The 16495-nt window shown below is 39.0% G+C and overlaps 2 protein-coding genes across 2 annotated transcripts; both read left to right on the plus strand.

Moving 5' to 3' along the window:
* Positions 1-3612: 3612 nt before the first annotated feature.
* LOC137713783 (cellulose synthase-like protein G3) lies at positions 3613-8103 on the plus strand. The gene is made up of 6 exons (XM_068453134.1): positions 3613-4230; positions 5353-5502; positions 5746-5871; positions 5985-6428; positions 6651-6998; positions 7234-8103. The coding sequence occupies exons 1-6, from the start codon at positions 3640-3642 to the stop codon at positions 7783-7785; spliced, it is 2211 nt and encodes a 736-aa protein (XP_068309235.1). The 5' UTR covers positions 3613-3639; the 3' UTR covers positions 7786-8103.
* A 4883-nt stretch (positions 8104-12986) lies between these two features.
* Positions 12987-14144, plus strand: LOC137712280 (uncharacterized mitochondrial protein AtMg00810-like). The gene has a single exon (XM_068451385.1). It carries the CDS (start codon positions 12987-12989, stop codon positions 14142-14144), a length of 1158 nt encoding a protein of 385 aa, XP_068307486.1.
* Positions 14145-16495: the final 2351 nt, after the last annotated feature.

Genomic DNA, 16495 nt, shown 5'->3' on the forward strand with positions numbered 1-16495 from the left:
ACCCAACCACATTCATCGTTACAGTTGGTCACTAGATACGAGCCTGACGTCTCGCATTTACGGGTGTTTGGGTACGCCATTTATGTGCCAATAGCGCCGCCACTACATACCAAAATGGGTCCTCAGAGAAAAATGGGAATCTATGTCGGTTATGATTCGCCATCGATTGTTCGATACTTAGAACCCTTGACAGGAGATCTCTTTACCGCACATTTTACGGATTGCCACTTTGATGAGAGAGTCTTCCATCGTTAGGGGGAGATAAGCATGCTAACGTTCTTGTAGAACGCTACCAATTGTCGTGGTATGCTCCCACTATGTCTCATTTAGATCCCCGCACTGCCCAGTCTGAAACTAAGGTGGGACGAATTATAGATCTTCAGAGCATTACTCAAAGCATGCCAGATGCTTTTAATGATCTAACAAAGGTGACAAGATCACATATACCCGCTGCAAACACACCTGCAAGGATAGATGAACCCCGCGTACGTCAACTACCCGTCTGGGAAAGCCGGATTGTCCCCGAAGGTGGGGAGGCCGCATCCTCCACATGGAAAGGTACAGGCAATCATTTGCTTCGACCCTGAAGTGTGGCAAACCCCTTGGTTCAAAGGATTCACAACCCCGGAAGAGGAAAATGGCACCAACTAGTAACCCTAGTTTGAATCCGACCATCGCTCACTCATCCGTTCCAACGCATGAGGTTATTCTAGATTACAATGATGCTTTAGATGAAACATGCCGGTTTCCCGATAATCATGAGATTTCGGTCCACTATACAGTATTGGATGAGGTTTGGAATAGGAATGAGATGATCGTCGATGATGCATTCTCATACTCAATAGCTACTGACATCATGCTTAACAATAACATTGAACCACGTTCCGTCGATGAATACCGACGTAGAACCGATTGGTCAAATTGGAAACAAGCAATCCAGGTCGAACTTGATTCATTCGCGAAACGTTAAGTGTTTGGACCTATCGTTCCTACACCACCACATGTAAAGCCTGTTGGCTGCAAGTGGGTTTTCATGAGGAAGCGTAAAGAGAAGAAAGAAATAGTGCGATACAAAGCACGCTTCGTAGCATAAGGCTTCTCTCAGCACCCTGGGATTGATTACGATGAGACGTATTCCCCCGTAATAGACGTTATAACATTCTGCTACCTAATCAGTTTGGTAGTTTCAGAAAAACTGAATATGCAGCTTATGGACGCGATAACCGCGCATCTCTATGGGGATCTAGATACGAAAATCTACATGAAAGTTCCAGAAGGAATTCCATTGACTGGTTCAAATAGTTCTAGACCATGGAACACTCTCTCAATTAGGTTGAGGAGGTCACTCTACGGGTTAAAACAATCCGGGCAGATATGGTATAACCGTTTGAGTGAATATTTGACAAGTCAGGGTTATGTGAACCACGAACTATGCCCATGCGTGTTCATAAAGAAGCCATATTTCGGATTTGCAATTGTTGTAGTTTATGTCGATGACATAAATCTTATTGGGACTTTCTCAGAGCTTGAGGAAATTGCTGCACACCTGAAATCGAAATTTGAGATGAAGGATCTTAGGAAAACTCGATACTGTCTCGGCTTGGAGATCGAGCATTGTTCGAATGGAATCCTGGTACATCAATCGAACTACATCCAAAAGGTGTTACGTCAATTTAATGAGGATAAAGCATCTTTCGAGTACACTCATGGTCATTTGGACTCTCGATGCTAAACGAGATCCCTTCTGTCTAAAGGACAATGAAGAAGAGATTTTGGAACCCGAAGTTCCTTACCTGAGTGCAATTGGGGCTTTATTGTACTTGGCTCAGTGCACTAAACCTGACATCTCCTTCGCTGTGAATATATTGGCTAGATACAGCAATGCGCCCACATGCAGACACTGGAATGGTGTTAAAGATATTTTCCGCTACCTCAAGGGTACAACAGATTTGGGCTTGTTCTATATCCGTAAATCTCCGAGTGTGCCGCCTTCTATGGTCCTCGAATTGATTTTTGCCTTGTTGGTTACGCATATGCTGGATATCTGTCTGACCCACATAAAGCATGTTCTCAAATGGGTTATGTCTTTACCATTGGAGACACCACTATATCTTGGAGGTCTACCAAGCAAACATTAGTTGCGACTTCATCTAAACCATGCTGAGATTCTTACCCCGCATAAAGCATCGCGTGAGTGTTTTTGGCTGAGACAAGTTATGGGACATATTCGAAGCACTAGTGGTCTTATATCAGTCATTGACCTTCCTACAACGATCTTTGAAGACAATGTAGCATGTATCAAGCAGCTAAAGAAGGGATACATCAAGGGAGACAACACCAAGCACATAGTGTCGAAGTTCTTTTACTGACACTAGCAGCAGCAGCATCAGAACATTGAAGTCAAGCAAATCTGTTCCCAAGACAACTTGGCCAATCTCTTTACCAAGTCATTGCCCAAGTCTACATTTCAGAAGCTCATCCAAGGAATCGGTATGCGTAAATTATTTGAGTTGAATCGCTTGTAGTTCTCTTATTTAGAAGTTATGTCTAACTCAGGGAAAGTATCTTCGAGCATACTCACATGATCTTAATGTACTCTTTTTTCCTACGATTAGGAGCATTTTTCCCACTGGGTTTTTGCTACCTAACTAGGTTTTAATGAGGTACCCATCCTGCGATGATCATACTCCGTTGAGTTCACTACCTTCGTCCAATTTGACAAGTGTTTTAGACATTATGCATATTTTCTTACTTTTCTCCTTATTCTATGGGTTCTGCTTATCTTGGGTTTTACCATAACAAGGTTTTTGTGAGTTTTTACAAATGCATACTTCAAAGTAAATTTGAGACTCACGATCACTCATTGTGCCGATGACTTCATCAACTATTCTACCTTATCTGCTGAAGATTTGATGCGATGGTTTGTTGAGTATTTACACACTCAAGGGGGAGTGTTGCAGTCATATTTAGAATAGGAATGTGATTGTGCAAATCCTAGGGAATCTGGGAAAGTATTATATATTCCTATTAGGATTAGATTACATATTAAATGTTGTAATCCTAAAGGAAAGGTTTTATCCTTTCTACTACTATAAATAAAAGCACAATGGGGTGAATCAACACACCTCACAATTAAATCAATCTCTCTTCTCCCTAAAGCTTGCCACACCCCTCTCTCTCTCTAACCCTAGATCGCTCAATCAAATAGGCCTACAACAAAAAATATTTTATTATTGAAATAATTAATGATGTTATTAATACCCAGGAACCTTGATCAAAAATTGAAATGGAATAGTATTTTAATCAATGAAATAGCAAAAGGAATGATAAGAACGTAATTTCTCCTTATTAATTTAAGGGAACAAAGAACTAGTCGGTTGATAGAGAAATGCTTTATCTATATCTATTTATTGGTTTGGACAACAATAAGTCCCAACAGTAATACAAGTATGCAGTAGATAGAGATTCGCAGATTACCATTTACCAAAAACAACAAAATCTTTATTTACGTGCCAAAGGCTAAAAACCTTAATCATTTATTGGAAACCCTATTCCCATAAATTTAAAGCCATGCCTATAACCTAAGAATTCCAAAATACAGGGAAAGCTCAAACTCAAAGAGTTTCCACTTGCACCACCATGCCCACCACCACCCACGATGGGCTCCCACCACTTCACACCCACAAGCCTTCTCTTCGAACCACCACGAACCGTGTATTCGTGGTGGTTCACTTTAGTGCCATCTTAGCCCTGCTCTATCGCCATACACTCTCCCTCCTCCACTCCACAACCCTTACCTCTTTCTTCATCACCCTCACCTTCCTCATCTCCGACACACTTCTTGCTTTCATGTACACCACTACACAATCTTTGCGCATGAAACCAATTTATCGCACTGAATTCCCCGAAAACCTGAAAAGGGTTGTTGAAGAACCTGATTTTCCTGCTTTGGACGTGTTCATATGCACAGCTGATCCCTACAAGGAGCCACCAATGAACGTGGTGAACACAGCCTTATCGGTCATGGCTTATGACTATCCAACCGAGAAGGTATCAGTGTATGTTTCAGACGATGGCGGCTCAGCTCTGACTCTCTTTGCTTTCATGGAGGCTGCCAAATTTGCAAGCCACTGGCTACCTTTTTGCAGATACAACAACATAGTGGAACGCTGCCCGGAAGCTTATTTTGTAACGGATCATTCTCGGTTTCCTGAAGCCGAGAAGATAAAGGTAAAAAAATTCTAGTGATATATATCAATTTTCCGAAAGAATTAGGTAAAAGTATGTGCAGCTACATTTCATACATACATACATACATACATACATACACACACACACACACACACACACATGACAATATTCTTTTAAGTTCTAATGTTTAATTTTTAATCATCCCTAGACCATATATAGTGTCAGGGATGATAACTTTGGATGGAACTTTCTAGATTCAAAAATATATATCATTGTTAAAAATGCACTCCAAGGATACTAATGAACTATGCACTCAAAGATTACTAAGTTACTACTCAAGCTCTATAAATATACTAAACTTGACCAAAAAATGTAATACAAAAAGACTACACAAAAAACTTTCAAAGTAATGCCTTTTATGAGACCTTGAAAATTGTCGTTTTAAAATTCTCACTAATGTGTTGCATCTAGTTATTTATTAACTTTCTCCATAAATTTGCAACACATTGACTTCTTCAAAATTTAATATAAATTTGATTTTAACTACTTATCCAAACATAGCATAGGTAACTATTTGAAGAAGAGTCGAGCCTTTTTCTAAATTAAAAGGAGTGCTTCGAAAGCCTATAGAAACCCAACACATTACGTACCCATCCATATACTCAGTAGGATAGCGACGAGGGATAATATGTATTTATAAGGCATATAGGGACAAAGACAGAAAAAAAAGGGGGGCATGTATTGTATAATAATTCTCCCTTTGCGATTCTCATCATGCGTATCAATCTCTTTAATTTTTGTTTATGTGAGCTGTCGATAAAGAAAATAAAACACGCATCAGCTAATATGGAGAAAATACTTGTTTGTCACCTTTGTTCCCTATCCCTTTCATGCATAAACAACCAACATCGTTATACTCAGCCTTTTTTTTTTTTTTGGGAATACTAAACCACTTACCTATCTTATTTTTTTATATTGATTTGTCATTTATATTTTCATTATAAATTCAAGTGAGAAATAGAACAGGTGAGTACACATATCAATACTTTTTTTTTCCGGTTTATGTAAATGGGTTTACTTTATGGATCGAAATTATCAATCCCACCACATTAAGAGCTAATTAATTAAGTAATTACATGTTCTTCTGAATCATGGCACAAGATTATGTACCAAGGCATGAAAGTGAAGGTAAACAATGTAATGGAGAGAGGCAAAGTCGACCAGGAATATCTAATCGGAGAACGGGAAATTCAAGCTTTTAGCAAATGGACGGATGGATTTACACGGCAAGATCATCCCGCTGTCATTCAGGTATTTTTCTCGTTCAAGTGATATAGCACTTTATCCTCGTGATTAGAACATGCACGATCATAAGATAGCTGTTTTTAACCGAAACTTGTCACGCAATTAACAATCTTGCAAGCAACCGTTTATGCTGATAACATAAATCCTGATTAGAACATGCACGATCATAAGATAGTTGTTTTTAACTGAAGTGCATAACTTATGAGCAACCAAATATTCATGCATATGAATGTTGTGAATTATGAGCAGGTTCTTTTGGACCATAGCAAAGACAGAGACATCACAGGTCATCTGATGTCAAACCTAATTTACGTCTCTAGAGAAAAAAGCAGGACATCACCCCACCATTTCAAAGCTGGTGCACTTAATGCCCTTGTAAGCTCGAAACCCTAGCTGGTTTTCTCATTATTCATCTTTTTATTAATTAATTTTCTACATTAATAAACAAATTAACTAATTTGTTTATCTTTTGATGTTGTGTTACAAAGCTACGAGTTTCAGCTACCATGACCAATGCTCCAATAGTCTTAACCCTAGACTGTGATATGTACTCCAATAATCCTGATACGCCACTTCGCGCTCTATGTTACCTATCAGATCCTAAGCTTCGATCTAAAGTAGGGTATGTCCAATTCCCTCAACGTTTTCAAGGAATCAACAAGACTGACATATATGCAAGTGAGTTCAGGCATCTGTTCATTATCAACCCATGGGGATTCGATGGGCTATTAGGACCAAATTATGTAGGAACCGGATGCTTTTTCTCCCGACGAGCATTCTTCGGAGGGCCGTCAGAGCTTATACCACCAGAAATTCCCCAACTACACCCTAACAATGTAGTTGACAAGCCCCTTCAGAATCCAGAGGTTTTGGAATTGGCAAACCATGTTGCATCTTGCAACTATGAGAACAATAGCACTTGGGGACATAAGGTATGTAAATAAGCTAATTAGTGCTATGTATCTTCTAATCAGGGAACCGTTGTTCACACTTCAAAAAAATCATCCTACGTTCCTTGTAGTTAGCTCGATCATTCAGCAGTGAAACATGAACTTTCAGGAGCGTGATTAACAACTCCCATTTTTCTTACAAATCAATGACATTATGACAGCGTAATTTGAAACCTGATACATGAAATTGGTTAAATTGTGTAGATGGGAGCAAGATATGGCTCACTCGTGGAGGACTACTTCACGGGTTATATCCTACTTTGCGAGGGATGGAATGCCATATTTTGCAATCCAGAGAAGGCAGCATTTTTAGGGGATGCCCCGATCAACCTTCTTGATGCGTTGAATCAAACCAAGAGATGGGCCGTAGGCCTCCTTGAGGTAGCTTTCTCAAAATATAGTCCAGTCACATACGGTGTTCGGGCCATGGGTCCTCTGATGGGCCTTGGTTTCGCCTATTATGCTTTTTGGGCCTTCTGGGCCATTCCCATCACCACATATGCCTTCGTCCCGCAGCTAGCGCTCCTCAATGGGATCACCCTATTTCCAAAGGTAATGCACACTCACCCTTTACTAGTTTGTTGTCTTGAGAAAATTGTACAATATTTTATTGTCAGACTTATTTTGTTTTAACCTTGTGACTTCATACCACACATTTAAATAAAACTATACACAATTCATTCAAATTGATATAATGACAATATTTCGGGTCTGATCTTGCGCAAGTGTTCCTGGTCAAACAAGACGTGCTACACTTTTGAAACTAAGATTTAAGTGCTTATTGCAGGTTTCGGATCCATGGTTTCTCTTGTATGTGTTTGTTGTCCTTGGAGCCTATGGTGAAGAACTCATTGATTTTGTATTATCTGGAGGAACATTCCTTAAGTGGTGGAATAACCAGAGAATGTGGATGATTAGGGGACTCTCAAGCTTCGCGTTTGGATTCGTTGAGTACTTTCTCAAGTCCTTAGGCATTTCCACACATGGGTTTAATGTGACCAGCAAAGTCCTTGATGAGGACCAAAGCAAAAGATATGAACAAGGCATGATGGAGTTTGGAGTCTCATCTCCCTTCTTTGTGCCACTTACAGTGGCTGCCATTGTCAACCTGGCTGCCTTTGCTTGGGGCCATGTAGAGATTTTCCGAGATGGCGGTAGCTTCGAAGGATTGTTTGTGCAGATGTTTATAGCTGGATTTGGCATAGTGAATTGCGTACCAATCTATGAAGCCATGATCAGTAGGAATGATAAGGGAAAAATTCCTATAAAAACTAGTCTGGTTTCAACAATTTTGGCATTTGCTCTTTACGCAGTGGTTTATGTCACTCTGAGGAACTGATGATGATCACACCCTCAAAAGAGTATTTAGCCTTAGGGGTCTAAGGCAGTTTTGTGCTTTCTCTGCCCCACAGATTTCTTAGTGTTCTACTATCTACTCCACCAATCTTCTTTTGCAATTTGCAAAATAAAATTTGTATTTTGGACCACTTGCCGTCCATTGTGTTAGGTTTCCTTTAAGTAGGCCATGCGTTGTTCAAAGTTTATGGTGAATGTATTATATATTAGACTAATATTTATCAGAAACGATGAAAAACTTATATTAACACACGATGAATTTGATAATACACATTTTATAATAGTCTGATAGTTTAAGAGACATTTTAGTTTGCATCTTGCTAAGATGACATGGGTTGAACAATATTTAGGATAATGTCCATTTTCCAAAATTCCAAGGGCAGTGATTCATGTGCAGTGCTGCACGTTGTATGAGGCCTTCCACCAACATCCTTATCATTAAATGATAAAGCTATGGCCAAGTTGGAGGGAGCGCGACGTGAGAACACACACTCATGAAATCAGACCCTATCTTCGTTTAAATAATTTGTTGATGATGAGGATTTGAATCTAATACACCTATAACTTCATATGGTCCAATCGGATTTACATATATCCATAGGGAAATGTCGCCCACGACTGCAAAACAGATTTTGATTATTCTATTACTTTTGTGAATAACTTTACTGAAAAAGGAAACATAAATGATATTTTATGGGGTGCACTCAGAGGTGTACGGTTTGAGGGTTTGAAAAGTAAGTTTCCAATGTAGTCGTTATGTAGTATTAACAAAGCGTTTATGTTATAATGTTTTTATTAGGGCCAAATTTCTTTCGTGGTTTCTGCAGTGGCACTTTATTTTTAAGGGTAAAGTATAAAAAACTACCTTAACTATTGATGTCACGACACTTTCATACCTCATCTTTAGAATTTGGTCCAATGTTATACCTTCTGTTACTTGGCCGTTTATTTTTCAGTTAAAGGTTGATGTGGCTTGATCCGGGTCCCACTTTCTATTAAAAATTAATAAATATTATTGAAAACTAAAAAAAATCATTTAATAATTTTTAAATATTAAAATAATAAAAAAAAGTTATAAAAAAAAAAAAAAAAAAAAACCTTCTGTTCGTACCCTTCCCCCCCCCCCCCCCCCCCACCTCCCTCTTCTCTCTCTTCTCCCCCATCTTCATCTTCTTCTCCCTTCCAGCCCCCTTTCCTGCAACCCAGAAAAAAAGGAGGAAGAAGAAGAAGAAAAAAAAAAACCGAATCTGCATCCCAAGAAGAAGAAGAAGAAGAAGAAGAAAAAAAAAAAACCAAATTTGCAACTTAGAAGAAGTGTAAGATGAATAAAAGTGATCCATGTGAGGAAGTTATCCATGGTCAAGACAAAGCCACTTGTCACAAGATTAAATAGGTGGTTATACATATAGTTGGTTAGTTAGAATATTGCTAGAGTGAGTTAGTTGGTATAAGGAGGTAGTTAAAGAAGAGTACTTGGGCTGCAAGTTTGTAAACTTCTATATAAGTGAACTATGTAAATCATATGAGCTCTAAGAAAGAAAAACGTTCTCTCAATCAATACAATTCTATCTCATCTCTTCTATCTCTTCTATCTCTTTTCTTAAAACCAGATTTCAGCTATCTTTACATGGTATCATCGCCGGCCGATCCGGTGCTTCCGCTCAACATCTAAAGCATTTCTTTCTCTCCTTTACCCTCTAGTTTGCATATATCTGTGATAATTTTTTGGCGAAGATAAACATACAAATCGCTCCGAAGGTTGGTTTCTTTCCGTCTGCCCACCAACTGTTTGATTAAACGTCTCAGAGAACGATTGTTCACGAAATTTGCAACATGGTCACTGCAGCTCAGTTACAGATTGTTCAGTCACCGATTACAAGTCTTCTCTCCATTGTCTCCACTTCTGTTACAGTAAAGCTTGATGATTCCAATTATCTCACTTGGAGCTTTCAGGTCCGATTGCTTCTGGAAAGCCATGGTATTATGGGATTTCTTGATCGTTCAAGAAAGTGCCCTTCACGATTCAATGACAATTATGATGTTGAAGGGGTTGAAAATGATGACTACCTGGTTTGGAAAATGCACGATCGTGCACTAATGCAGTTGCTCATTGCAACCTTATCCACCACTGCCATTTCCTGTGTCATTGGATGCAACAGTTCTGCCGAGATGTGGTTGAATCTCACTGAGCGATTCTCTGCTGTGACAAAAGCAACGATCTTTCAGATGAAGACCGAACTTCAGAATATCAAGAAAGGGTCAGAATCGGTTTCTGTGTATCTCCAAAAGATTAAGGATGCCAGAGATCACCTTGCTGCAGCTGGGGTAATTTTTGATGATGACGACATTATCATTCTTGCCTTAAAAGGTCTACCTGCAGAATTTAACACATTTAGATGTGTGATCAGAGGCAGGGAGAATGGGATATCTCTTAAAGACTTCAGGTCTCAGCTTCTGGCTGAAGAAGCCATCATTGATCAGTCTTGTGATCATTCTTCTGGGTTGGTTTTTGGTAGTGCTATGGTTACTGGAATCCACTCTGACAAAGGGAAAGCACTGGTTCTTGATCAAGATCAACCTCGACCTTCTTCTGATTCATCTTTTAGGCACAATGGAGGTTCCAGTCTTCCTAATTCCAATCAGACTCCTGGCTCATATCACACTGGCAGTTCTCACAACTTTGGTCACTTTAGGAGTAACACTTTCAGGGGCAAAGGGAGAGGCAGATTTCAGTATAATTCAGGTCCTCGATTTTCCAACGGTAATCCTGGCATTCTTGGTACTCCAAAGCCGTATCAATCTCACTGCCAGGATCATCCTTCCGAGATTTCCACTTGTCAAATATGCAACAAAAAAGGTCATGTTGCTGCAGATTGCTTTCAAAGACATACCAACACTGCCTCGAGTTCTCCTATTCAATGTCAGATCTGTTGGAAATATGGCCACTGAGCTCTTCAATGCTATCACAGAAGTAATTTTGCGTATCAAGGAAGGCCTCCAACCACTAATCTCAGTGCTATGCATGCAAATCATCACACTTCAGCATCATCTGACCAGTTTTGGCTTGCAGACACTGGTGCTACATCACACATGACCTCTGACTTGGCCAATTTGAATCTTTCTCAGTCATATCCAGGCACAGATACAATTACCACTGCCAGTGGTGCAGGTTTGCATATTTCCAATATTGGCACGTCTAAATTGGTTGTTCCTAATCATTCCCTCACTCTTAAGAATGTATTACATGTTCCAAAGCTTTCTCAGCATCTGTTATCCGTTTATCAACTATGCAAAGATAATAGCTGCAGATTCATTTGTGATGATGTGTCTTTTTGGGTTTAGGACAAATCCACAAGGACAATCCTACTCAAGGGGCTGTGTAGAGCTGGTCACTACCCTATACCATTCACCATTTCACAGAAGCCAGATGCATCACCTACATTTCATTCATGTTTCCTTGCAAAACCTGTTCACTCAAGCATATGGCACAAAAGGCTAGGGCATCCATCCAATGCCATCACTTCTGCGATCCTCCATCAATCTCAAGTACCTGCATCACTAGACACACGTTCATACATTTGTACACCATGTTTAGAGGGCAAATTCACCAAATTACCATTTCAATTCCCTGTAACCAGATCTGTACATCCTTTAGAACAAATTCACAGTGATGTATGGGGACCTGCCCCTTTCCTATCCTATGAAGGATTTAGGTATTATGTAACCTTCATAGATGATTGTACTCGATACACATAGATTTTTCCATTAAGAAATAAATCAGAAGTGTTTGCTACTTTTGTTCATTTTCATGCCTACTTGACTACACAGTTTTCTGCTATAGTTAAGATTTTTCAAAGTGATGGTGGTGGTGAGTATACAAGTACCCAGTTCCAACAATTTTTAGCACACCATGGAATTCTACATCACAAATCTTGTCCCTATACACCTGAACAGAATGGTTTAGCAGAGAGGAAACACAGGCATATTGTAGAAACAGCTGTCACCCTTCTTCAAACTGCCAAACTCCCTAACCAATTTTGGGTTCATGCTTGTGCTACAGCTAGCTACTTGATCAATAGGATGCCGTGTGTCTCTTTACACATGAAGTCTCCTTTCCAAATGCTCTATCACACTATTCCTGAGGTTAATCATCTCAGGGTCTTTGGGTGTGCATGTTTTCCTTTGCTCAAACCTTATAATTCTTCTAAACTTCAACCTAAGACAGCAACCTGTGTGTTTTTGGGATATGCCAGTCAATACAAGGGGTTCCTATGTCTAGATATTGCCACTGGGAAAATTAGAGTATCCAGACATGTTATATTTGATGAAGCCAGCTTCCCTTACTCCACCTTCACAGTGTCACACACTCCAAAGCCATCTTCTGTATCACCTATTTCATTGCTTTCACCCGTGGTATCTCCAATAATTACATCCACAAATCAAGCAGTCACACCTTCATTGCATTCCATCTCATCTCCCACTACTGAATCATTGTCTATGCATTCATCTCCTGATTCGGACTTCTCTTCTGCATCTCGAGCCTCAGAATCCTTGGAACCTGTTGCATCTCCAGATTTTGTTGCTTCTCCTGCTCATGCCACACCTGCATTACACATCCCCTGTGCATCATCCTTACAACACTCATCTCCACCCAACTCCAGTCCACAGCACCCTATCCCTGTGGATCCTGATTTCCACCCTGAGCAACTAAATGTGGTTCTGCCTATCCCCATGAATGTGCATCCCATGCAAACACGGTCTAAGAATGGGGTGTTCAAAAAGAAAGCTTTGTTAGCTAAAATTGCTTCTGAACCAAAGACTTTCAAAACAGCTTCCCAAGTGTCTGAATGGCAGATTGCCATGAAAGAGGAAATAGAGGCCCTTCATTCTTAACAGACTTGGACTTTGGTTCCATTACCACCTAATAAGAACCTAGTTGGATGCAAATGGATATACAAAATCAAAACACATGCAGATGGGTCTGTGGCTCGGTATAAAGCCCGCCTTGTTGCACAAGGGTTTAGTCAAGAGGAAGGGGTTGATTATTTGGAGACTTTCAGCCCTGTGGTCAAACCTACAACTATAAGGTTGATTTTTGCCTTAGCTGCTCAATTCCAGTGGTCTCTTAGGCAGCTTGATGTCAAGAATGCCTTCTTACATGGTATCCTTCAAGAGGAAGTGTATATGGCCCAGCCACCAGGGTTTGAGAGTGTCACACATCCTTCACACTATGTTTGCAAGCTTCACAAATTATTATATGGTCTCAAACAGGCTCCTCGAGCCTGGAATGACAGGTTCACTAGCTTCTTACCAAGCTTGGGTTTTCAAGTCTCACAGGCTGATCCCTCACTGTTTATACAACAGTCTTCCAAGGGCACGGTGTTGTTGCTGTTGTATGTGGATGATGTCATTCTCACAGGTAGCAGCTCTACATTGATCAACCAAGTGATCACTGCTCTCACTGCAGAATTCGAAATGAAGGACTTGGGTCTTCTGCACTACTTTCTGGGTTTGCAGATCAGTTACACCTCAGAGGGTTTGTTTGTGTCTCAAACAAAGTATATTCATGAGTTAGTTGATAAAGTTGACCTCCAGGACTCTAAACCGTGTTCTACACCTTGTCTCCCATACCACAGACTTCTCAAGGATGATGGGCAGCCATATCATAGTCCAGCTCAATATCGAAGTATTGTTGGCACTCTGCAGTATCTTACTTTCACCAGACCTGACATTGCATTTTCTGTCAATCAAGCTTGTCAGTTTATGCACAATCCTATGATTTCTCATGTTATTGCCGTTAAGAGAATCCTTCGTTATCTCAAAGGGACATCAACTTATGGCATTCATTTTAAACCTGGACCATTGCATCTGCAATCTTATAGTGATGCAGATTGGGCAGGTGATCCAAATGATCGAAGATCTACTTCAGGTTTTGTTGTCTTTCTTGGTTCTAACCCCATCTCATGGGCATCAAAGAAGCAACACACGGTATCTCGATCATCCACAGAAGCTGAGTATCGAGCTTTGGCAATCACAGTTGCAGAACTTGCCTGGATTCGCCAATTACTCTGTGATATGCATATACCTTTACATGCCTCTCCGATGATCTATTGTGACAATATCTCAGCTATTGCCCTCTCTACTAATCCTGTGTTTCATGCCAAGTCCAAACACATCGAGATCGACTATCATTTTGTCCGTGAGAGAGTCACTCGGGGTGATCTTCAAGTTCATCATGTGTCTTCGACCGATCAATCAGCTGATATTCTAACCAAGGGACTGTCTGCCCCATTATTTCAACACCATTGCCACAATCTGATGCTTAGTGTTCTCGAGCATTAGCTTGAGGGGGGATGTAAGAAGAATAAAAGTGATCCATGTGAGGAAGTTATCCATGGTCAAGACAAAGCCACTTGTCACAAGATTAAATAGGTGGTTATACATATAGTTGGTTAGTTAGAATATTGCTAGAGTGAGTTAGTTAGTATAAGGAGGTAGTTAAAGAAGAGTACTTGGGCTGCAAGTTTGTAAACTTCTATATAAGTGAACTATGTAAATCATATGAGCTCTAAGAAAGAAAAACGTTCTCTCAATCAATACAATTCTATCTCATCTCTTCTATCTCTTCTATCTCTTTTCTTAAAACCAGATTTCAGTTATCTTTACAAGAAGAAGAAGAAGAAGAAGAAGAAGAAGAAGAAGAACAACAACAACAACAACAAGAAAAGGAGGAGGAAGAAGACGAGGAAAAAAAAAACCGAAAAAAAAAAAACAAAACTCGAATCTGCAACCCAGAAGAAGAAGAAGAAGAAGAAGAAGAAGAAGGCGAAAGAAGAAGGAGGAGGAGGATGAAGAAGAAAAAAAAAAAAAAAAACTCGAATCTACAAAAGAAGAAGGAGTAAGAAGAAGAAGGAGGAGGAGGAAGAAGAGGAAGCAGAAGAAGAAGAAGGAGGAAGAAGAAGAAGACAAAAAAAAAAAAAAACCCAAATTTGCAAAAGAAGAAGGAGGAAGAAGGAGGAGGAGGAGAAGGAGGAAGAAGAAGAAGAAAGAAAGAAAAAAAAAAAAAAAAAACCTGAATCTACAAAAGAAGAAGGAGGAAGAAGGAGGAGGAAAGTGGGATTTTTTTTTTTTTTTTTACTTTTCTTTTAATATTTAATTTTTTTTTTTTTTTTAGTTTTTAATAATATTTTATTAATTTTTTAATAGAAAGTGGGATCCGGATCAAGCCACGTCAGCATTTAACTGAAAGGTAAACGGCCAAGTAACGGAAGGTATAACATTGGACCAAATTCTAAAGATGAGGTATGACATTGTTAATTTTAAAATATGAGGTATGAAAATGTCGTGACACCAATAATTGAGATAGTTTTTTGTACTTTACCCTATTTTTAATGTGATCTTTGTGGTGAAAAAATTATTAGTTAAATATTTATGGTGAACTTCGTTAACAATTATAGTGCAAATCAAAATTTCTATTAGTATTTCATTAAAAACGTGGTTAAAATCATCATTTCAAACAATTCTCTTAACTAAGAAGCCGAGCAAATTGTATGTGTATGAAATCCCATTTCTAAATGATCATCTATACGCCTTTCACGAAATCTTTCCTCTTTCTCTTCAATTAAATCTGAAAACGACTTATAAACCTTATTATGACCATCCCTCATTGGTTGTCCACATATTACATAGATGATCATTGAGAAATGGGAAGTTATTAGAGAACTCATAGGATAGATGATTTAGGCTTATGAGTTGTGTCAATTGTTTAAAATGACAATTTTAACCACGTTTTAAAACAAAATACTAACATAAGTTTTGATTTGGACTTTTAATTGCTAAAGGACTTCACCACAAGTATTTAATTAACAACTTTTTCACTATAGGGGTCACATTAAAAATACAGTGTCACTATAAGGACCATGAAAAAATTTAACCTTTAATTATTTTTCAATTATAAAATATTAACTTTATCATATGCAAGTTATTCAAGTCGCAGTGCGGATTAACATAACATTTAAAAAAATTATTGATATGAAAAAAATAAAAATAAATTGAACTAGAAGTATCAAGTTTGTTATACACTATTATTATAATTTTATCGCCTACCACTATTATAATACACTGAATCTGTTTTTACGATAATACTTATAAGTTCATCAATTTGAAAAATGAGAAAATCAAGTCGAATTCTAGTCTTTCTTTACCACTTAAACACATGTCCCGAAGAATGATTTTTGTCTTGCCAAAACAATAATTCATATGCTTGACTAGCATAAAATTGGAATTTGGAATATGCATGTACCGTGAAATGCTTTGTTAATATATTCAGATCTATCTGGTATAAGCCCTATAACTAAAAGTCCTTCCCATGCGTGTGACATAGCAGCAAACACACACCATGACAACCACTCATGACGACCTCCCACTCCACACGTCCAAGCCCTCTCGTCAAACCACCACAAATCGCTTATTCGCGGTGGTTCATTCGTGTGCCATCTTAACCCTTCTCTATCACCGTTCACTCTCTCTCCTCAACTTCACAACCGCAACATCTTTCTTCATTACCCTCACCTTCCTTGTCTCTGACTCTATTCTTGCTTTCATGTTCACCACCACACAATATATGTTTTGGAATGCCGACCAATATACCGTGACGAAAAACCTGAAAGGGGTTGTACAAGAATTGGATGTTC

This window comes from Pyrus communis, chromosome 13 (genome assembly GCF_963583255.1).
Source record: "Pyrus communis chromosome 13, drPyrComm1.1, whole genome shotgun sequence".
Taxonomy (NCBI): Eukaryota; Viridiplantae; Streptophyta; class Magnoliopsida; order Rosales; family Rosaceae; genus Pyrus; species Pyrus communis.